This window comes from Moschus berezovskii, chromosome 20 (assembly GCF_049115385.1).
Source record: "Moschus berezovskii isolate FMDL1 chromosome 20, NW_MosBer_1.0, whole genome shotgun sequence".
Lineage (NCBI taxonomy): Eukaryota > Metazoa > Chordata > Mammalia > Artiodactyla > Moschidae > Moschus > Moschus berezovskii.
The window spans coordinates 39020867-39044173 of NC_142479.1; the positions used below are offsets into that span (position 1 = coordinate 39020867).

Here is a 23307-nt window from a genome sequence, read left to right on the forward strand (position 1 = left end):
ATTATTAAGTTTACCTTCAAATTTTTTGAAGTAATTAAAACACACACACACAAATAGTTAGGTCTTCACTGAGAAGTAAGAGTAACAAGAGGGGTCTTGCTCTTCAAGAAATTTAAACTTGCTACAAAGCATTCAGCAACAATTACCATATAGTATTAGTGCAGGAACAGAGAGATACACCAATGGAACAGAATACCAGAGACAGAGGTACTTACATACGTATCAGAAGTGTGTGCAGTATGCTAAGTCACTTAAGTCCTGTCTGACTCTTTTCGACCCTGTGGACTGAAGCCCACCAGTCTCCTCTGTCCATGGAATTCTCCAGGCAAGAATTGCAGGGAATTCTTCAGGCAACTTTCTCTGCCATTTCCTTCTCCAGGGGATCATCCCAACCCAGGGATCGAACCCGTATCTCTTATGTCTCCTGCACTGGCAGTCGGGTTCTTTACCATTAGTGCCACCTGGGAAGCCCATATCAGAAGTGGACATGTGGTAAACGTGACAGCAATATGAGAAAAATACATTGGATCCTTAACACCCAAAACAAGGATGAACTCTGGATGGATTAAAAAGACCTAAATGTGGAGAAGAAAATGGCAACCCACTCCAGTATTCTTGCCTGGAAAAGTCCATGGACAGAGGAGCCTGGCGGGCTGCAGTCCATTGGGTTACATGACTGAGCAAGCACGTGTGAGGAGGGTAGAGGGAGATGGATTGACAGCAATAAACTGGTAGAACTAAAAAACAAAAAAGAAGACCTAAATGTGCAGACTTCCCTGGTGGTCCACTGGTTAAGACTCTGTGATCCCAGTGCAGGAGGTGCAGGTTTGATCCCTGGTCAGGTAACTAAGATCCCAGCTGCCATGGTACAACCAAGCAAACAAACAAAAATGTAAATCTAAAAACTATAAAGTTATTAGAAGAAAAGGTAAATTTTGATGCAAAAATGGAAAAGAACACATGCAAAATTTCAAAATCACAAATCCTAAGGGGAAAATTGGTCATTTTGATGATACTAAATTTAAAGATTTCTGCTAAATGAAGTTCGCCGAAGAAAAATTAACAGGCAGAAGATAGAACAAGAGAAAATATTTGCAATATCCAAATATGACAAAGAACTAATATTGTTTAAATGTCTTGCCAATCAACAGTAAAAATATTACATGAGAAAAATGGGCAAAGAATACATGGAGGGGATTTGCCAAAAAAATAGAAAGCCAAAATGCTAACAAGAGTTTAAAGGGATGCTCCAAGCCATAAGTAATCAGAAAAAACTGAAGTACAGTTCACCTTTCACCTACTGAACTGACAAAAATTGACAAACAAATTCTCATTTATTTAAAATCTCATAGAGTCCATTCTGATGGATCCCCTGGAGAAGAGAATGGCTACCCACTCCAGTATTCTGACCTGGAGAAGTCCATGGACTATACAGTCCATGGGGTTACAAAGAGTAGGACATGACTGAGCAACTTTCACTCACTTCATAGTCCAATTCAGGATTTTAAAAGACTGACCATTTGAAGTGCTAGTGTGTGGAGGAACTGGAAACTTTCAGATATTGTGGGTGGGCATGTAAAGTGGGACAACCACTTTAGAAAATGATTTGGCCAATTCATAAAAAGTCACACAATACTGTCTGTTGCTAAAATTTCCCAAAGATGCAAGAAAAACTGTCCTGGCGCTTCTGCCTGTCTGATGGTGGCAGCCCAGATTGAACAGGGGGATACAGGGACAGATTGTTTGCAACCCAGAAATGACCCTGTGAGCAGTAAAACCTGATTTACTAAAAAAAAAAAAAAAAAAAGAAGAAGAAGAAGTTTTACACACACACGCCCCTATCATATAATCCACCCATCCTACTCTTAGGTATTTTCCAAGAGTAATGAAAGTACATGCTCATATGAAGACTTGTACATAAATGTTCATGGCAGCTTTATTTGAAACAGGCCCAAACTGGAAATAATTCAAATAGCCATCGACAGGTGATGGACAATCTAACTGATTACTATTGATAGTCAAATCAATAGTATTTCACAATAAAAAAGAATAAATTCACAATACACGTAACAACATACATGAATCTCAGAATAGTTATGGGAAGTAAAGAAGTCCAGACAAAAGGAGTACCTTCTGTGTGATTCTATTTGCATAAAATTCTAAAAAATGCAAACTAGTCCCTCATGACCGAAATCAGATCAGTGGTTGCCTAGGGGCTGACGGGAGGAATTACAAAGAGGTACAAGGAAACACAGAGGGAGATGAGTGTGTTCATTATCTTGATTCTGAGGACAGTTTCAGAGGTGTATACATATGTCAAAACATCAAATTACAGCTGTTAACTAGATGTACTGTGGTAATCATTTTGCAATACATACATGTATCACTATGTTGTACATCTGAAATTAAAGTTACATGTCAATAACACCTCAAGATAAAATCTTTATATGTATATATATTTGGCTGCATCAGGTCTCAGTTGCAGCATGCAGCATCTAGTTCTCCAGCCAGGGATGGAACCTGGGCCCTCTGCATTGGGAGCAGGGAGTCTTAGCCACTGGACCACCAGGGAAGTCCCAAGAAAAAAATCTTTTGCCTTATCAAACTGTACATTTTAAATATGTACAGTTTATTGTTTGTCAGTTCTATCTCAATAGAGCTTTTCACAAACCAAACCAAAACAATAAACTGTATCTATTTCTGTCTTTTCTAAGCACTATATGAGAATTACAGTATTCACCTTCATTAAAACCCTAAGATGTGGATACTATTATTATCTCCCTTCTCATTTTACAGATGAGGTAAATAAGGCACAAAAAGCTTAGGTAACTTTCCCAAGGGCGCAAAGTTATTAAGTATCAGAGCTGGGACTCAAACTCAGGCAATTCAGGCCCAGAGTCCATACTCTTCACTCAGCTGCTTCTGGGTGGATGCTGCTTGAGAAGGTGGTGTGGTAGCAGCAGAACTCTCCGGAACTCCTGATAGAAGTGGAGACTGTGATAGTCATTTTCAAAAGCAAGCCGGTAGTTCTTAGTCAAATTAGGTAGAAGTATACACTATGACTCAGCAATTCTGCTCATGGAGATAGATATAAATAAAGACAAGACATAAGCAGAGGCAGAGACATAGCTCCATATTCACTGCCACATTATTTGCTGTGGTTGGGAAGTGGAGGTGATATGGGTGCTTATCAGTGGGATGACTGACATTGTGGAGCATCAGGCAATGGTACATTATGCAGTGAATCAATAAATTATGCAATAAAATAATTATGAAACCATCACTTAGGATAATCACAGAACATGAATGGGTTTTCAAAACAGTGCTTACTGAAAATAAGATCAGATTGAAAGATATAAACAGATGCTGTGTACTGGGTTGTGCTCAGTTGAGTCCGACTCTTTACAACCCCATGGACTGTAGCCTTCCAGGCTCCTCTGTCCCTGGGATTTCCCAGGCAAGAATACTGAAGTGGGTTGCCATTACCTTCTCCAGGGGAATCTTCCCGACCCAGGGATCCAACTCACATCTCTTGCATCTCCTATATTGGTAGGCAGATTCTTTACCACTGAGCCACGGGCACATAAAACAATTCATATTTTGCAAGAGTACAACAAAAGGGAGCCTTAAATGCGTTGAGATGGTGGGTTTTTGAGAGAAGACAAATGAGAAAAAGATATGGAAATAAAAAAGGATAATTTTTAAAATAAATACAAGATAAGACATTGATCAGTGAGTATCATGTACCAAGAACTGTGCCATTAATTCAATCCTCTGTACCTGTACCTCTGTACCTCTGTACCTGCCTCCAACCTGTGCCTCCCTCCAGCTCCCTTTTTTCCTCTTGGCACCTTTCCCAGCTTTCCCTCTCTCCCTGCCCTCTTCCCTTCATGGCATTCCAGCATCCCTGGTTTTCCTTTTACCTTCCCAGTTACCTTCCTTCTCTGCTTCCAACAATCACTTCTGCTCCTTTTTATTCATAAACGATTTGTTTTCCTCAACTAGCAGACTTTAGTTCTTCTACTTTAGTTCCCCTTGGCCAGGTATGTGGAACCATTTACCAAAGGGTTCCCCCATTCATGACTGCTCCCCAGTCCATATTCCTGACCACCAGGAGCAGACCCTCATTTCATTCATTCAACAAATAAATATTGAGTGCTTACCCTGGGTGAGCTGGGTGTTGAGGATACAGAGGTAAACAAGATGATTATCTGTCCTCAGGGTTAATGTGCAGAGAAGAAATTATGAAAATGTACTATACTGGGGACACATGGTTTTCTGGAGCAAAGCCAAGGAAGGTATCACAGGGGCGGGGGCAGTGGAGGGGAAGAGTTTTTCGGAGGATGAATGGGAGTCCTCTGGTATTCCAGACTAAGGGATTAGTAGCCACCAAGGGGTGAAACAGCGCAGTGTGTTCTGGATACAAGAAATAGTTCAGTTCAGTTCAGTCGCTCAGTCGTGTCCGACTCTCTGCGACCCCATGAATCACAGCACACCAGGCCTCCCTGTCCATCACCAACTCCCGGAGTTCACTCAAACTCATGTCCACAGAGTCGGTGATGCCATCCAGCCATCTCATTCTCTGTTGTCCCCTTCTCCTCCCGCCCCCAACCTTTCCCAGCATCAGAGTCTTTTCCAGTGAGTCAACTCGTCGCATGAGGTGGCCAAAGTATTGCAGTTTCAGCTTTAGCATCAGTCCTTCCAATGAACACCCAGGATTGATCTCCTTTAGAATGGACTGGTTGGATCTCCTTGCAGACCAAGGGACTCTCAAGAGTCTTCTCCAGCACCACAGTTCAAAAGCATCAATTCTTCGACAATCAGCTTTCTTCACAGTCCAACTCTCACATCCATACATGACCACGGGAAAAACCATAGCCTTGACTAGACGGACCTTTGTTGGCAAAGTAATGTCTCTGCTTTTTAATATACTATCAAGGTTGGTCATAACTTTCCTTCCAAGGAGTAAGCGTCTTTTAATTTCATGGCTGCAATCAGCATCTGCAGTGATTTTGGAGCCCCCCAAAATAAAGTCTGACACTGTTTCCACTGTTTTTCCTAGTTAGGAATTGACTAAAACTTGAGGGGAGGGGGATAGAATGTGAGGCAGAGATAGGAGGAAAGGCAAGAGATTTTGTTCACTCTGAAAGGGGGTTAGAACTTGACAGGGGGCAACAGAGACTTCTGAGGGGAGAGTGAGGAGATTGAACTCTTTTGAATTGTACTCTGCCCCTCCCTGTAGGGGAAGAGGAGCAGGAAGACCAGGCAGAGTGATGGCTGTCTGAACCAAACTGGCCACAGTACAGGTGGAAACAATCAGATGAATATGAGGGTTTAGGAGGTCAAAACACCAATGCTGGTAACTGGATAAAGGTGGTGGGTGCAGGAGAGGAAAAATCAAGCATGACTTCCTCTTTCTGATAGGAATGACAGGCTGGCTAACAGGACCGTTCACTGGGAAGAGGAAGTTAGCAGGAGGAGCAGGTTTGAACATGCTGATCATGTGAATTACCCATCCAGGCGGCAGCTGAACTCGGATTTGAAGCTCCAGAGAGAGGACTGGGCTGGAAGTAATGGAAGCCTTAAAGATGTGGAACGAGGTGGCACAGTGGGCCGCAGACCACCCCGGCCCGAGCCGCTGCAGATCCGCGCTCTCCCTCCAGGTGGCACTAGAGCCCCGTGCTTCTGAGTCCGGTTCTTCACAGCGCGCGCTGTCGGTGCTCAGAGCGTTCCGCTGCTGCTCCGGGAACTTGCCAACTCTAGGTCGCGCCCTCCTCGCTGGGCATTCAAACCTGGAGCGACCTCCAGAGAGCGTGTCCAACTCGTCCACGCAGCCAGCACATTCTTGGCGGCTCAGGCACCTCAGGGCTGGTGACGTGGTTGGTGTGACCATCTGTCCCTCCGGCCACCTCCAGGAACCAACGTGGGGAATGGGTGTAGGGGAAGGGCCAGAGAGGCAGTGCTCCAAGCACGGATGCATGGAAAGACGACCCCCGAGGCCAGACACCTGAGCCGTTAGGAACGGAACTTCCTGTGCCCGGGTCATCTCCGCGTGGGAAGCCTGTCGCGGATCCTTTAAAACTCCATCTCCCTGTCCTCCCCCGCCCAGGACAGGCTGGGACACCCGGGACCTGACATTTGGCGTCTCCCAACGTGGGAGCTAAAAATAACCTCTGTGGGTTACTCCAGGCCATTGCTCTGCACCCACCCCGCGCGCCGGCTAGCGCTCGGTCTCGGACAGCCCGAGTTCTCTCCCGGGCAAGTGTACCTGGCCCGTCCCCTCCCATCCCGTGGAAGTCGCTTCTTTAGCCCCGAACCTTGGCCGGTGGGCGGAGACTTCACCTGAAGGGCAACTGGGCCCCCAGGTTTCCCAGGACCCTGTTCTCAAAACTTCCCGGCGGCAGGCTGGCGGATACCCGAGGGGCGTGTCTCACCGGGCACGCTAAGGGGCGTGGCCTCGCTCTCTTACCCCACAGCGGGTGCCAAACTCTCAGCCCCAGGATCAGGGAGGGGCGTGGCCTGCTGGGGTGTGCGGGCTCCTGGCCAATGGGTGCCGTGAAAGGCGTGGCCCTAGGGGCTGCGGGGGCTGCTCTTCGGGTCTTTTCCCCCCAGCCAAGCTTCGCCAGATTCCCGGGAGCTGCTGTCTGGCTCCTGGGCTTGTGGCTGTGGGTCCCGCCAGATTCGCCCTCCTCACAACGCTCCGAGACCCCCATCACCGCCGTGTCCTCCGCCCACCAGGCTGGGGTCGCAGACCCCCTCTACTCGCCTCCCTCTCGTCTACTGCAGCTCCTCCGCTCCAGTTCCTAAGACAAGATGCCGTCGGGCTTCCAACAGATCGGCTCTGAAGTAGGGTATAGCATGAGGGGGCGGGACGGGAACAAGGGTCCCGCTTTTTTCGGGCTGGGGTCGCGGTTGGGGTCAGCTAGGGGGCGGTCCTTCCGCAGGCTCAGGGGGTGGGGTGGGGGACTGGCTATTTATACCCGAGCGGGACAACCCGTGACTGTCAGATTCCAGTCACTCCAAGAGGCAGAATGAGTCTGGGGGATCATTATGGGCAAGAACCACAGCTGGATTCTGCGCGTCCTGGGTTCGCCCTCTTCTCTAGTTCGCGGCGCTTTGCGCCGGGATTGAGAACTTCCCGCCCTCAAGAAAGCAGATTCAGGCGAGTCTTGCCCTCCAGGAGCTGTCCGTCTGTCCCGGATCGCCCGCCCGCAGTTTTTCGAAGACCGGAGGTGCTCCGTAGGTCCACCCCCACCCCCACTCTTGGCAGTCCTCCAGGACGCTGAACTTTCCCTCGGCCCTACGGTTGGTGGAGGGGTAGAGGGGAGTGTCAGCCCTCCCTCCCCCAGCTCAGATTTCCTTTTGGAGACAGTCTGTGCCGCCAGCGGTCAGCCACCAAGGCTACCGTCCCTCACACCACCTTCCCGCCCCCATCCCCTGCGCAAGGCTCGCTCAGGCAAAAGCCAGCATGGCCCCCTGCCCTTTGTCGCAGCTTGGAGGGGGAAGGGAGGCCGGGGCGGAGACAGAGAAGGCCATAAGCCAGGAGGAATGACCGCGATGTCCTTTTTGGAATTGTCCTTCTTGAGCCTATTGGGGGCTTCCAGGAGCCCGCGGAGAGAACCCGCAGATGGAAGAGAAGAGGACAGAGACTGATGGTGCTAACACACTTGTTACTTTACAAAACAGCACTGTTGGGGCCACTCAGCATTCAATTTTTATTTTCACACTTTCACTTGACAAGCAATATCACCCCTATCTCTTCAGTTCAAAGTGAGGAAGTGACTTATCTAAGGTTGCACAAATCTGAACGGGGGTCTCTTAATGTCAAGCCTGTCCCAAGGCTAGAGAGGAATTATGAAACCCAGGTTCTCAAACGTTTCTCTGCTTGCTGGACTCAAACATCAGTTTCTCCTCCATGCCCTGGTACTCTTGGGTTCTTCCTGCTCTTGTTTACACTGAGATCTTCGATTGATTCCTAATATGGGTCCACTTTCTCTCATCTCACACATTGGATGAAACTCAGCATCTTTAAACTCCTACTGGGCCTGGGCCCCTGGAGGAAGGAAAGATGCCACAGTTCCATGTGACATGCCTCCTCTCTGCTTCTGCCTGCCCAGGATGGGGAGCCCCCTCGGCAGCGAGTCACTGGGACCTTGGTCCTTGCCGTATTCTCCGCTGTTCTTGGCTCCTTGCAGTTTGGCTATAACATTGGGGTCATCAATGCCCCCCAGAAGGTGAGGGGCTACAGTTGGCAGATTGGGGTGCCCAGACAAGGCAGGGTGGGGGGCGGGTGAGCAGAGAGGGAAGAGTCTAGCAGCTAATCACTCCTTTGCTGTGTCCCCAGGTGATTGAACAGAGCTACAATGAGACCTGGCTGGGGAGGCAGGGGCATGAGGGACCTGGCTCCATCCCACCAGGCACCCTCACCACCCTCTGGGCTCTCTCCGTGGCCATCTTCTCTGTGGGTGGCATGATCTCATCCTTCCTGATTGGCATCATCTCTCAGTGGCTGGGAAGGTATGGAGCTGGACGGTGAGGGTGGAGGGACAGGAAGAGAGCCAGAGCATGGGTTCCTGGACTCTCACAGCCCCACTCTCTGTCTGCCAGGAAGAGGGCCATGCTGTTCAACAACGCTCTGGCAGTGCTGGGGGGCACCCTCATGGGCCTGGCCAAGGCAGCTGCCTCCTATGAGATGCTCATTCTTGGACGGTTCTTCATTGGCGCCTACTCAGGTACCCATGGGCACTGTGGCCCTGCACAGGGCCTTGCTCTCCTTCACTAACCCTGGCCTTGGGGATAGGGGGTGGTGGCGGTGGGCAGCTGCCCTGAGAAGCTCTCTTCTTCCCTCTGCTCAGGGCTGACGTCGGGGCTGGTGCCCATGTACGTGGGGGAGATCGCCCCTACTCACCTGCGGGGCGCCCTGGGGACACTCAATCAACTGGCCATCGTCACTGGCATCCTAATTGCCCAGGTGACTGGGCCTGGCCTCCTGGGAGGCTGGGCAGGGTGTTGGGGCTCTGGGTACAGGCTGAACATCCTGCCCTCCTTCCCTGCCTTCTCCCACAGGTGCTAGGCTTGGAGTCCATGCTGGGCACGGCCACCTTATGGCCACTCCTCCTGGGCATCACTGTGCTGCCTGCCCTCCTGCAGATGGTCCTGCTGCCCCTCTGCCCGGAAAGCCCCCGATACCTCTATATCATCCGGAATCTGGAGGGGCCCGCCAGAAAGAGTGAGCTTCCCGCACCATCCTGCAGGCACCTGTGCCTCTCCCAGGCCCTCTGCCTGCCTTCTCAGGCCTGACCCCCCTCACCTCCAGGTCTGAAGCGCCTGACGGGCTGGGCCGACGTGTCTGAGGTGTTGGCTGAGCTGAAAGAGGAGAAGCGGAAGCTGGAGCGTGAGCGGCCCCTGTCCTTGCTTCAGCTCCTGGGCAGCCACACCCACCGACAGCCCCTCGTCATTGCCATTGTGCTGCAGCTGAGCCAGCAGCTGTCAGGCATCAATGCGGTACGGGCATCAATGCGGTGTGGACGCAGCCACCTCCAGGAGGGGCAGGGTTAGGGAATAGCCCCAGAGGAAAGAAAAAGGGAGCAAGCCCCTGCTTCGTTAAAATTCAGGGTCAGTCCAGCTTGGTGTGGCTTCAGGGGAGGAAGGAACATCCTTATCATCACCTTTTCTTCTGGCCCACCTCTAGGTTTTCTATTATTCAACCAGCATCTTTGAGTCAGCGGGGGTAGAGAAACCAGCTTATGCCACCATCGGAGCCGGTGTGGTCAACACAGTCTTCACCTTGGTCTCGGTAACTGCTGGCCTCTGGAAGGGTCCCCACCATTGGCTTCTGGACATACCTGGGTGTCCCAAAGGGCCAACCCTTGGTTGACCCCAATCACCCAACCCCTCCCACGTCCCAAGCCCTGAAGGTCCCTGGCAAGCCCTGACTCTCTCTGCAGGTGTTCTTGGTGGAACGGGCTGGGCGCCGGACCCTCCATCTCCTGGGCCTGGCAGGCATGTGTGGCTGCGCCATCTTGATGACTGTGGCTCTGCTTCTGCTGGTGAGGCCTGAGGAGAGGGAGGGGGACCAGCCTCCCAACCCCGGAGAACTGCCTCAAGGGGCTCTGTGGACAGCCAGGGTCATTCCTCAACATACATGCCTTTGACCCTGGGCCCAGGCCGTGTGCCAAGACCATGCCCCTGAGACCCAGGCTGCATGCACTTCCTCCTGCTCTAGAAGGACACTGTAGCATTAGCCAGTGGGGAGAGCCCCTGTCAAACCTCAGGGACAGTAATTCCTAAGAACCCAGTTCTAGAATCATGGGAGAATCGACATAAGAGCTGAGAGACCACACGTTCCCTCTGTCCTGAATTAGCACAGGGCAGCCAGCTGAATGTCAAATGCTTGAAGGCCTGTTCTAATCTAGGTGGCAGGTCCCCTGCCTGTGAATGGCTGGTAGGGGTTGATGCCAGTTTCCTGGGTGGAGGGCAAAGGAAGATCCTGAAAGACCTGACCTGAGTTCTCCACCCTCCCTGCCCGGCCCCCAGGAGCAGGTTCCGGCCATGAGCTATGTCTCCATTGTGGCCATCTTTGGCTTCGTGGCCTTCTTTGAGATTGGCCCTGGCCCCATCCCCTGGTTCATCGTGGCCGAGCTCTTCAGCCAGGGACCCCGCCCAGCGGCCATGGCAGTGGCTGGGTTCTCCAACTGGACATGCAACTTCATCATCGGCATGGGTTTCCAGTATGTGGCGGTAGGTCCCCTGCCCCCGCCCCCGTCTCCCACACTGTCAGCCAGAGGAGGGCAACGTATCACGAACCCAGATGCTTTCCACTCAGCATCCCCCCCACCCCGCCTCATCCAGAGACTGCTGGTTGGGGGATCACTTTAGTGGACCACATGGGTCCTGAAGACCGCCTGCTCCACAAGAATCAAAGCAAAGAAGGGAACTGAGCTAGATGGAAAACAGCAGAGCTGTCTTCAAAGCCAAATAGTGGCATAACTTACTTAGGAGTAAAATTACAAACTTCGTATTAATAGTGCAAATGGCCAGGAATCCACTGACTGTAGTAACTCAGGATGGTGAGAGAGGGAAGAACCAGGAGAGATGGGGTTCAGAGAATTCTCTTTTCACTAAATTCTGGTAATTTCCATTGCCCACCAAGGAGCCACCGGCTTCATGCAGTGTCCCAGTTCCCTGTGAGGACCTTTGGCCCTAAGCCAGTCCTTTAGTCCTGGTTTGCCCAAGGCCACCCGTTCCCTCCCCTCTGTCAACACCTCTTTCTCCACTTGTCCCAGGATGCTATGGGTCCCTACGTCTTTCTTCTATTCGCGGTCCTCCTGCTTGGCTTCTTCATCTTCACCTTCTTAAAAGTGCCTGAAACCCGTGGCAGGACATTTGACCAGATCTCAGCCGTCTTCCGCCGGACACCTTCTCTTCTGGAGCAGGAAGTGAAACCCAGCACAGAACTGGAGTACTTAGGGCCAGATGAGAATGACTGAGGGGCCACCCAGGGGTGGGAGAGCCAATTCTCTCCACTTGCCCAGAGACCCCCCTCCTTTCCTCTGCAGCACTTTAACCCTCTCTTCCCCATTACTTCCAGGGCGGAGAAAACCTCTGCAGCCTGATGGGATTGGGAAGCTGGAGGGAAGGGTGGTCTGAGCACCCCCTCATTCCCCTCATGTGACCTCTTGGATTATTTGTGTTGTGGTTAGGCAGTGGGTGTGGGGTGAGTCAGTCTCTCCTCCGTTCCCTCCTCCTTTGGTGGCCATCCCCACCCCGTCTCAGCTCCAGAATATTTGTGCCCTGGCTAGTGAAGGGGGTTTACAGGGAGGACAGACTCTAGGACTGACTTTCTGGCAGGGATGAACCAAAGCTGAGAGCAGGACAGAAGAGAAATCCAGTTCCTGCCACCTTGGACTCCTCCCCCTCTGGCACTTCCTCGGAATTCTTGCCACAGACTCTGGGTGAAAGGGGAGGGGGTCTGTCTGTCCCCTCCAGGGCAAAGGACACACCCCCCCTTCCCAAGATCTAATCTCACTTCTCACGCGGCAGGCTCAGTCCTCTTGCTTAGCCTTCCAGGGCGAGAGGGAACACACATCCATCCATGGCAAGAGGAAGGGACAGTGGGCTCCCCTCTAGACTCAGGGTTCTGGGCTCCACCCCCGTTGCTCCCCAAGGCTGCCAGGTGGGGGCCCCAGCTCTTCCCTCCTCTCCCATCCTGGGAGGGTATTATACCCACAGGCTTTTGACCAACTAAGGGCAAGAGGGATTTGAAAGGCTGCCTGCAAACACTGGGCTGGGAGGAGCCTTCAGATATTTTTGTATATGTTTGAAAAAGCAGGGGCAGGGAGAAGAAACTGAAGGTCTGTTGTACTAAATGTATATATAGAGAGATCCGTATATAAAGTTACTGTATGAGATATGCATCCTGTCATGTGGAAGCACTCCAAGATGGGCTGAGACCCAGACCACAGCCTCACCACCCCTACCTCTTCTTCATCTTGCCTCAGTTCCAGGCCACAGAATCCTCTGGACTGGACACTGTCACTCATGCCTCCATTTAAGAGCTGGAATCATTGCCTTGGTTAACAGTAGTAAAGCCTCAGCAAGTTGACGCTGCAGGTGCCAGACCCTGCTCTTGGCGTTCAGGAATCACTCATTCTACCAGGGAGGCAATAGTCCCATTTCACAGATGGGAAAAGTCAGTGTCCCAGGGATGAAGGCACTTCTGCAGAGCTGCACAGCTAGAACCGTGGGAACAAGGATCCCAGAGTAGGCCCTGCCCACCAACCCCTCTCCCTCCTGCCACCCTCAACAGTGCGTTACCAACAAGGCTCCGAACAGAAAAGAGGCAGAGACCAAGACAACAGGAAAGCCCGTTTTTGTTTTTACTGGAGGCTCAGGTGGCACATGACAGTTCATAAAATGGCTTCAGAGGTAGGGGGAGCAGGGAAACAAAAAATAAACTGGGGTGGGAAAGAAAAACAACCAGGAGGAGGGAAGAGCTGGCTGGTTCCTTCTCAGCCTGATTTAGGGGAGGGAGTTGATGCCTCTGAACAATAAGGATGGATCCCTTCCTTCAACCCTCGGTAAGGGAGAGAGGAAAAAAAAAAAGCAAAAGGCTGCTGCTTTGGCCCTCCTGAGTCTCAAGGAATGGGGAAAAAAGCTGGTGTTTTGATGTCATGAATTATGCGAAAGAGGGGAGGGAGGTGCTGGGTAGGATACAGGTCAGTTGGAAAAACTGGCAGATACCTGAGGAAGAGAGATGGAAAAAAATCACACCAGCAACTTATCACCACCCAGCCCCACCCCCACCTCTTGGTACCCAGCCCTGGGCCTGTCACTCACCAGATGGTGGCTCTGGGTGTCCTTTGAGTTGGAATCACTCCAGTATGGTGGTTGGGGGGTCCCCACTGTTGATGGGGGCTGAGGTCTAGAGAGAACAAGTGTGGTCGGCTGAGACCCTCTTGTTCTTCAGGGCCCCCAGCTTCAACCTCTTGCACCTTTTCTCTTCCCGTTCCTCCCTCAATTCCCATCCGCAGGCTGGTGTTGGGGCTCCAGCAGAGCCGAGGGAGTCTACAGGGGGCGATGTGGGCTTCAACGCCTCTGCTGGGCTTTCCTGGTGGGTGGGTTGGGGTGTGGCTGCCAGGGGTGGACCTGGCAGTCCTGGCTCTTGGGTGTCAGGCTGCCTTGAAGCCAGGGTGAGTGGGGCAGGGCCAGGAGAAGGGGGGAAAAGAGAGTGGGAAGGAAAGGGAAAGGCAGGCAGGAGTGGGGGAAGAAGGGACAGGGGCAATTTGGCTCCAGGCTTTTCTTTCCTTCTCTGGCCCCCTACACGGACAGTCCCAGGTCCTCACCTCTGGGGCTGTGGACTGCCTGGGTCCCGGGGGCTGCTGCCGTCTCCGCTGGAAGTAGGGGCGGTTTCGTGGGCGCTGGGGCTCAGGTCGGGAGCCGTCAGTGGGGCCTTGGCTGGGCTTGGTCTCGCCATCCCCACCTTCTGTTGTGGGCTGCTGGGGTGGCCTGGGGCGGAAAGGCCTGGGGCGAGAAGCGAGGACCCTGAAGGGACAGGAGCCCAGTGCAGACCATGTCCCTCCCTCCTAGGACCACCCCCCCCAGCAGGGGCGGATGTCCCATCCCAGGCGTGCCTGCTAACCCTGGGCACCTGGGCAGTAAGGGCTCAGTGGCCCAGCCCTCCTGACCTCTGGCTTCAGGCCCCTCCCCTTCCCATCCTCAGGTCCCCACACTGGCTGGTGAAGGGGAAGCCAGGGCCCAGGAAAGGGAGTCTTACCTTCGGTACCTGGGCCGGAATCTGGGTGGGGGTATCCGCTCATCCCCCTGCTGCTGGTCTCCCTCCAACGGGGCTGTCTCCTTGGGTTCTACCCCATCCGTGCCCTGGGGACACACAAAGGCCGGGGGGAGCAGGGTGGCACCAGCTGCTTCGGTGTTCACAGCTCTTCCCAGCCCACCTTCCACCCCGGTTCCTCTGGGCTTTGGCCTCATTAACTCCTGCTCCTTTTCCAGGATGCGGTCAGCTGGTTCCCATGTTCCCAGTCTCCCTCACCTCTATGGGCTGCTGCTGGTTGGGGGGCCGAGGGCCTCGCACAAAGCGCCGTCGGTAGAAGAAGGGTGGTGGGCGCCGTCGTCTGGGCCGCTGCCCGGAGTCTTCAGCACGCTCCCCTTCGCTGCCTGGCTCTGTTCCACCCGATGGAGCCTCTGCCACCATGGGTGGCGGGGCAGCTGGGCGGGGCCGGGGGATGAATCGGCGGAACCTGCGTCGGTTGGGGGCATAGCGGCTGCCCTTCACTGGCACCCCCCCAGGCCCAGTTACGTTAGCAGCTTCTGCGCCCTGGGGAGGAGGTGGGGAGGAACTGGTGAGAACCAGCTCACACGACAGATGCATAACCCTCCCAGTCTGGCTTGAATCACTGTCTTCCATCCTTCCAGGTAACAGCCCTCTCTCCAGCTCCTCTAACTTCCGGTTCTTTCCACCCTCCCCAGAGGAGGAGGGGCCAGTGGTGTTTGGACCCTTTTGGAAGGGACCGCATCTGCAACTGGTCCTTTTGAAATAGCTGCCACTGGACCCTCATGAGGCTTAGCCTGGTGTGGTGGGGATGTGGAGAAAGAGGGCTGGCAGCAGGGGAGCATCTCCTGGAGGGCCGATTCTGAGAGGAGAACATGGGCACAGGTGCCCCATGGAGAACAGACATGGGCCTGTTGAACTGCAGAGAGAGCCCGGACTGTGACAGGGGCGCCTTCTTTAGGACACCCCATGAAGCAACCAGACAGAGCCTTAAGGACAACAAGTTCTGCTCGAGAACATGGTCCCAGTCCCACGGCCTGTGCTGCCCGGGCAAAGCCTGGGGGGTACCTCCAGGCCACCCTCCCCTGGTTTGGTGGGCTCTCCAACCGCAGCCCCCGAACCTTCTCTCCTTCCACGACATCGAACTCCACGGTCTCCCCATCCCCAACGCTGCGCAGAAACTTCCTGGGGTTGTTTCTCTTAATAGCTGTCTGGTTAAGGAAAGGCCAGGAGAGAGGTGAGAATGGCTGGGATCTCTCGCACCCCTGTGGGGTCCACCACCCACTTCCATTCTTTTCAAAATTTTACTTGTGAGCTGGGGCTGGAGGGTGAAGCAAGGAGAAGGCAAAGTTCAGCAGGGGAAAAGCCACAAACTAGGGGCCTTGGAACAACTGTGTAGTTACCATGGTCCCCAGGACTCACTCCCTCTTCCCCTGATCCCTCAGGGATTTCCAGAAAGGAAGCAAGACACATGAACTCAAAAGCCAAACAAAAAGCTGACAGTCTTAAGTTGCAAAGTGGATAACATGTACTGTGTTTCTTACCTCAGTCCCACTGAGCGCGTTTTCCACCAAAGCAGTGGTTCTCAAACTGTGCGTGCATCACAATCACCTGGAGAGCTAGTTAAAACAGGCAGCTGGCCCCGCCCCCAAGCCTGACTGATTGGCTAGGTCTGGGGTGGGCCTGACAATCCAGATGTCAGGAGATGCTGCTGGTAAGGGGACCACACTTTGAGAACCACTGCGCCCAAGTAGCGCTAGCCTGTATCCTTTCCCTCGGACACCGCCTGTGATTCGTTCCTGGGATGTTCACAGGTCCCAGAAGGGAGTGAGCCATGCCGTGCCCAGAGGGCAACAGGCACATTTCTTACAGAGACAACCCAACACAAGTGGAGCCAATGCAGTTAATACAGCACCTGTGGGATGGATAGGGAACTATTTCCTGGTGGGAAGTGAAAGCTGGAGAGCCAGGACTTGTGCTGCTAAGAGGACAGTGGCAAAGACCATCAGGGAGGGTGGGTTCCTCCCCTCAGAAAGCAATCCCAGCTCTTACCTGGTGAACAAAGACATCCTCCTTGGTGTCATTCCTGCAGGACAGGATGGGGTGTTAGGTGATGATTTTGGTAAGGCACTCACCTCTGCTGAGGCCTCCCTAGCTGCCCATTCCCAAGACCTGTGGCCCCATCCTCTCCAGCTTCCATTGCTGCTTGGGGTTAAATGGGGCCCAGAGAGTGAGACAAGACCCAATAGGGCCCCCTGAAGCTGGCATGAAGAGCAGATCCCTAAAACCTCCATGAAAAACCCGGGCTTCATGGGGAAAGGGCTGCAGGATTGGCAAAGGCACCTTGAAGGAGCTGGCTCAGCCTTTACCTGTGGAGCTCTCCACCCTCTACCCCAGGGCACCTCAGAACCTGATAGTGCTGGGTGTCACTGTCCCCAGCCAACAACCCCTGTGCCCCAACCCACATCGTGGGTGGAGAATTCCTCTCAGTCTCCTTCCTTCTGTAGTTAAGGAGGGAGTGAGTAGGGACAGCAGCAGAGGTGCAGAACACCTTTGAGGAGGAGAAAATGTGTCAAGAACTGGCTCCAAACAGCCCACAAAACTATATTCTCAGCCTGGAGGTGAACCCCAGGATCAGGCCCCCCTCTCAGCACACCAAGAGATCAAGGGTAAGAAAGAAGATATTAGATCATTCTGTCACTACCTTTACCATCACCCTAGTTTACCTGAGCAACCCAGTGTCGGGGGGTGGGTGTGAAGAGGTCTTCCCTCAGAACTTCCCAGAAGTCCTCATTTTCCAGAATTAGAGAAGGACCCTTCCCTAGAACAAGTGTTCTGGCTTTAAAGCACTTGGGTCTGCACAAAGGTCAGCATGCTAAGAGGGAACTGAGGCCTCCCAGGAGGGCTGGGCCGGGCAGGGTGCCTGGACTGGGGAAGGGCCCACTGGGGGAGACCTGACTCGGCTCAGAATCTGACGCTATGGTCGCTCCCAGTTTGGGAGGTGCGGGGGTGCTGTAGAAGGAAAGCAGCAGCCTCAGGCTGGGCTGGTGCCTTCCTTCCCCAACCCCCAGCAGACTCAGTCCCGTCAGGTGGGGGATTCAATGAGCTAACAGCTCTCTAAGGGAGATGAGTTATGAGAGTGCTATGTGTGCTGCCTGAAACAGGAAATGAGTGAGGATTCCGGCCGGAGGCACAAAGAGCAGGTACATTCTGCCCCAAAGGCGGCGGCAAACTAAACCAGAAGGTGACACAGACCAGCTGCAAGGATCAGAGCCAGATTTGCCAACTTCCTAGATCATTAACCCTCTGCTGCCCTTGAAGATGTGGAGAAGGCTTCATTATGCCCACATCTGTGCTGTGGTTAAAGACTTTCAATCAGCATCAGCTGGACATTGCAACCATGTGCCTTGGCAGGGGTAGAGATGAGGCTGGGAAGGTGTCCAGTCCCATAGATCAGTTTGGAAGACACCCATTCCACCCCCTCCCTGGGTTCCTCAGATACCTGTTGATGAATCCATAACCATTCCGCACGTTGAACCATTTGACAGTGCCCAGGACTTGGATTGCTGCCAGGCAGAGATGCAGTGGGGGCAGTAAGATAGGGGGAAGAGATGGAGTTGGACTCAGTTTTGGGACTCTCCAAAAAATCTAACCAACCTATTATCTATTAAGCTAAACTTCACGCCAACCAGGTTTTACCCAGAAGCTCCAAGGCATTCTTACCCAATTCCACTAAATGCACCTGCCCATATACAGCAGGGCTCAGGGTTTCAAACCTCTTCCGATTCTAAGGCATGTTCCTCACATCCTACAAATCTAGGCCCTTAACCTAGAAACGGGTACTTACCTGGTCCACGAAGTTCCGCCCTCAGGTCATAACTGGGGTCTCTCTATCCCTCCTAATGTAAGGATCACTAGTGCACTTGCTTCCTGGGCTCAGATATTTACCTAATACTAGCCCAAATCAACAAGATCAAGTCTCCCGCCCCGGGGGCGTGGTCAGACCCTAGCTGGACCGGCCAGCCACTCCCTCTCACCCAGGAAGACACTGCAGAATTTCCCACCAGGGAAATTCACTAAGGTCCGCTGGTCCTTTGAGTCTCGAGCCATACCGGCCTTCAGCTTTCCGGACCCCGCCGGGCTCCATGATGCCCCTCCCCCAGCCCGTCGACCCCCCCCCCCGCCTCCCCCTTAGAGCCGCCCTGGCACGCGCCCCGCCCCTCACCCAGCACCGGCTTGTCCGCCTGACTCCGGGCCGGGGGCGCGGGGGTTCCCGAGGCCGCCGTCGCCGGGTTGCCAGGGGTGCGAGGGCCTGGCGCCGAGGGGGTCCCAGCAACTGGGCCCGAGGCCGTTCCGACCCCGCCGCTGCCCGCCCCGCCGCCTGCTTTCTGTGGCTCCCCTGCGGGCACCGGGACCACCACCGCTACCACCCCTGCCGCCGTCGCGGGCACCGTCGCCGCGGGGGCCGCTGTCGCCACCACTGCCGCCTCCGCCTCGCTCATCCCGCCGGGTCCAGTACCGGCCCCCGCCGCCACCACCACCACCACCACCTCCGCCGCCGCCGCCGCCACCGCCCCGGCCCCTCCCCCTGGCTCGCGAACCCACCGCCCCGCTCGGTCCTCGCGCCCCGAGCCTAGCCTGCACGCCGGCAGCCGGCCCTGAACCGAGGCCAATCGTAGCCCGCAGCCGCGGCGCGTGCAGGCCCCGCCTCCCGGCCACAGGCCAATCCTAGCGGAGCAACCCCAGGGCTCGCACGCCAGCCCCGCCTCCCGGACTTCGCGCGAAGGCTGCGGCCCCCGCCCGCAGTCTAGTAAGTACACCTGGGCCCCGCCCCGAGGCCATCACGTGACAGCCCCCCCACCCAACCCATTGGCCGACGGCCGCTTTCCCCTCCCCCCTCCGCCCCTTTCCACCGGCCGCGGGAAATCAAACGGGCTGGTCGCGCCCCAACCGCCACCTGGCCTCTACGCGAAGGGCGGGGTGAGGGCTCAGCTCCAAGGTTGCCCCTGACAACCCGGGCGGGGGCCTGAGCCCGTAACCTTGGTCCTGGCTGTGGGCTGCACGGCTCACTTTCACTCTAGAGACCACCTTTGCCCGCACACCTCCGGGTGTGGTTGCTTTTTCCCAGCCTGCCCGACCGTCCCCCTAGAGGATGCCCTGTACCCTGGTCTGCGGGATCAGTCCGCGGGGCCAACCAGACTTTTCCCAGGTCACGGTTGCTCTCTCAAGCTGAGCACTCTCACACTTTTTGGGTTGTTTTTGACGTATGATTTACATACAGCAAAATGCACAATTCTTCGCTTGTTTTGATAAACGCGTTCATCTATGCAATCAACACCCTAATCAAGGTGTTTTCCCCTTGCTCTTGAACCCTTTCCGGGCAGGCCCAGACTCCTCACAAAACACCGCTGACCTTTTCCACCAGAGATCAGTTTCAGGATCCACAGTACTGGGTGCTTTGGTCTCTGGCTGGGCCTCGCTTTCCAGCTCCCTGCCCTCTCCCTGGAAGCTCCTTTTACCTTCCTTCTTTTATCCAACGAGCCAGGCTCTTCAGACTCAAGCCGAAGTGACTTGAGTCACTATGTCTCTATGGGTGACTTCTTCAAGTACCATCTTATATATCACTCCTCATTAGCACTTCATCCTTTACTTTTCTCATGGCATTTTTGGAAATAGAAAATGCTTATTTACATTATTCCTGCCCCCTCCGAAACTCTACACAGTGAACTCCATGATAAGAACTGTGTAGTTATATCTGACGCCTGGAACAGAGTCTGGCACAAGATAGGCGCTCAATATTTCTTGAGCAGATAAATAGTCCCCGTTCCACAGATGAGGCTTCCCTCATAGCTCAGTTGGTAAAGAATCCGCCTGCAATGCAGGAGACTCCGGTTCGATTCCTGGGTCGGGAAGATCCCCAGGAGAAGGGAAAGGCTACCCACTCCGGTATTCTGGCCTGGAGAATTCCTTGGACTGTATAGACCATGCGGGTCACAAAGAGTCGGACACGACTGAGAGACTTTCACTTTCATTCCATAGATGAGAAAACAGGCCTGGTGCGAGGCTTGCCCCGGGTTTCTTGGGAGCCCTTGTGTCAGGCCTGGGAGCCACAATCTTCCACCCAGATAGATGCGGCTCCAGAGGTCTCTCCCGCCGAGGGCAGTCTCCCGACCCCAGCAGGACGCGTATTTTTAGCCGGGACAGCAAGCCCCGGGGCACCACACGTGCAGCCACGCGCTGCCCGGCCCCACATGCGCTTCCCCAGTCCCGGAATACTACCCCACCCCGCCCAGGCAGCTGTCCCCTTTCCAGCTGCGGCCGCCGCTAATCCCGGTACCGGCGCGCCCTCTGCCTGTCGCTTCGGGAGGCGGCCTGCCCTGGCTTCCTCTCTGTCCTTCCAACTGCTACCCAGCCCGCCCCACCGCTCCAGCCCTTTCGTAGTTGAAGATTCTATTTGCCAGGGCGTCGGGTCCCGAAAAACAGACAAGATGCGAAAACAACTAAAACGAGTCCAGGATGTAAAGGATACAGAAATGATCATCCTCTTTTAGACTATTAAAGACCGACTTACCTGTGTCTCCTCCCTGGCTTCCCTGGTGGTGGTGGTGGTAAAGAACCTGCCTGCCAATGCAAGAGAGGTAAGAGACGCGGGTTCAATACCTGAGTTGGGAAGATCTCCTGAAGAAGGAAATGTCAACCTATTCCAGTATTCTTGCCTAGAGAATTCCATGGACAGAGGAGCCTGGTGGACTACAGTCCACTTCAGTCTCAAAGACTGAAGCAACTTAGAATGCACACCCCGAGCTCCAGAAATAGGAGAAGCAGAAGACCAAGCCTGGGGAAGGCAAGCAAGGTAACTCACAGTGTAACCCAGGCAACCAAAGAAAAACCACAGAAAGGTGGGAAAGGTACAGAGGGAGCTCAGGTGTGGACTGGTTAACTAAGGTTAGAGGGTGAGAGAGAGGAAGCTCACAGAAGGGTGAGCCCTATTGGTAGTAACACTGAAAATGTCAGGAGACCAAGGGTGGGATGGTGCTACAGGAAAAAGACTTTTGGCAGAGGAGGCATGAAACAATACTTAGACATGCAGCAGTTATAAACTCTCCTTCCCCTTGGATAGAAGTAGCAGGTGCCACGAGATTTGCAAATTACTATGCCTGTTCAGTTGAAGGGTTTGTGCATGTAGTTTTGCTGTTATTTCATTATTTTTAACTGCTGTAGATAAAAAGGGCTCCAGGTTTCCTCCTCTTTCTGTCCTTCTCTTTCTGTCATTTCCTACCCACCTGTGATCTGGCCAATCTTGTTCACTGTTAATAAATAAATAAAACCTCTACCTGCTCAACTCTTGCTCTGCATCTCTCCATCAACTTAGCAAAATTCCTGAAAAATAAATATTTACTGTCTTTGCTTCCCAATCCTTCTTTCATACCCCACCAACCCAAACCTGATTTCTGTCCCCAGAACTCCACTGAAATGGCTTTGGCAATGGTCCACAACCTCTTCCTGAGACATTCGGGACCTGGTTTGGGGTTCTCTTTCAACTCCAACCACAACAGTGTTCCTGCCAAAGCTTCCACAGCCTAACCTTCCCCCTGTGCCTTCATCCCTGTCCTCCTGTGCCTTGTTCTCCACCAGCCTCAGTCTTTCCTGGGCTGTCTTCTGCTCCCTACCTTCTGTAGGACATTTTATCCTTTCCCCTGATTTTGATGACTCTGCTGCTGATGGTTCTTAAACCCTGTGTCTCCAGCCCTGAGTCTTTCCCACCTTCTTAGCAGACTCTGAGCCAGGCATCCTCTAGCCAATTGCACCTCACGCTTCTGAAACCTAAGTCCTCATCCAGGTTCCTCTTTTGCCACTCCCATGCTGGTTTAAGTCACCATTTATCCACAATCATTCCTTGGTAGCCATTCATTCTTTGTAGAACAGTTTCCCTGGGATGCCCAGGCTCAGCACAGCAAAGGTGAAGATTTATGGTACCAAATTGAAATATTTGAATGATTTACACGATACCGTTGTCTCTGTCTGGCTCCTAGAACCAAACACTCAGCAACTTTCCCCTCTGATTTTCTCCATGCAGCCCAAATCAAGGTCTGCTTCTTCTTCTCTCTTCTAACACTTGCTCTCTTATTTCTCAGCTGCTACTGAGTGTTTCATACCTACAGCTACTTCTCTCTTCCCCCATTTACTCTTTAGCTAGTGTTAGCTCTGCCCTCTCCTTTTCCAGGTTTTGCTAGCACTCTGCCAAATCCTTGACCTTTTCTGTACCCTCTCTCTACCTCCTGTCCTAGCTACTATATCTGATATTACTTTCTGCCTCCTTCTTGAAACCTCCTCCTTGTCTTGCTTTTATTTAAAAAAAAAAACCTAATTGCAGTAAGAGTTAATATTTATTGAGCACTTAGTATGTGCCACATGCTGTTAAGCACGTTCAATGTCCTCATTCATTTACTCCTTACAACAGCCCTGGGAAGTAGATACTAGCATAATTATTCCCATTTTCCAGATAAGGAAACAGAGGTGTGGTGAAGTTAAGCAGTCAGCCTAAAATCACACAGTTGTGGAACAAGCCAAGCTGAGAATCCAGTGCAGAGTAGCCCACCTCCAGGGCCCAGCTTCTAAGCCGTCAACCTCCTTCAACTGTGCTGGGACTCCACTTTCTCATCTTCCCTAACAATCCCTTGGCCCCACTTTCCCTCTAGTCCTTTCCATATGTCAGACTTTTCCTTCAAAACTAATTTTTTTAATTTATTTTTTTAAATTGAACTCTAGTTGAACTGGGGCTTCCCAGGTAGCTCAGTGGTAAAGAATCCACCTGCCAAGCAAGAGACAAGGGTTCCATCCCTGGGTTGAAAAGATCCCTTGGAGAAGGAAATGGCAACCCACTCCAGTATCCTTGCCCGGAAAATCCCATGGACAGAGGAGCCTGGTGGACTATAGTCCATAGGGTTGCAAGGAGTTGGACGTGACTGAAGCAACTAATCAATAGCAACAACACAGTTGAATTACAATGTTTGTGTTAA

At 53.1% G+C, this 23307-nt stretch overlaps 2 protein-coding genes across 3 annotated transcripts; one reads left to right on the forward strand and one right to left on the reverse strand.

Annotated features, from left to right (window-relative positions):
• The first annotated feature begins 6563 nt into the window (after positions 1-6563).
• On the forward strand, positions 6564-12872 carry SLC2A4 (solute carrier family 2 member 4). The gene is made up of 11 exons (XM_055405324.2): positions 6564-6846; positions 8118-8234; positions 8345-8517; positions 8608-8732; positions 8856-8971; positions 9067-9229; positions 9317-9504; positions 9692-9796; positions 9948-10049; positions 10537-10740; positions 11286-12872. Exons 1-11 carry the CDS (start codon positions 6814-6816, stop codon positions 11487-11489), a joined length of 1530 nt encoding a protein of 509 aa, XP_055261299.1. The 5' UTR covers positions 6564-6813; the 3' UTR covers positions 11490-12872.
• A 231-nt stretch (positions 12873-13103) lies between these two features.
• Positions 13104-18812, reverse strand: YBX2 (Y-box binding protein 2). 2 transcript variants are annotated; one of them, XM_055405343.1, is made up of 9 exons: positions 18513-18812; positions 17790-17853; positions 16340-16373; positions 15409-15498; positions 14549-14833; positions 14276-14379; positions 13845-14022; positions 13339-13423; positions 13104-13242 (listed from the first exon to the last, which is right to left on the reverse strand). In XM_055405343.1, the coding sequence occupies exons 1-8, from the start codon at positions 18787-18789 to the stop codon at positions 13373-13375; spliced, it is 1083 nt and encodes a 360-aa protein (XP_055261318.1). In that variant the 5' UTR covers positions 18790-18812; the 3' UTR covers positions 13104-13242; positions 13339-13372. The 2 variants fall into 2 exon arrangements, with proteins under 2 accessions (XP_055261318.1, XP_055261309.1); XM_055405334.1 differs by having other exon boundaries at positions 13845-14043.
• Between the last annotated feature and the right edge of the window lie 4495 nt (positions 18813-23307).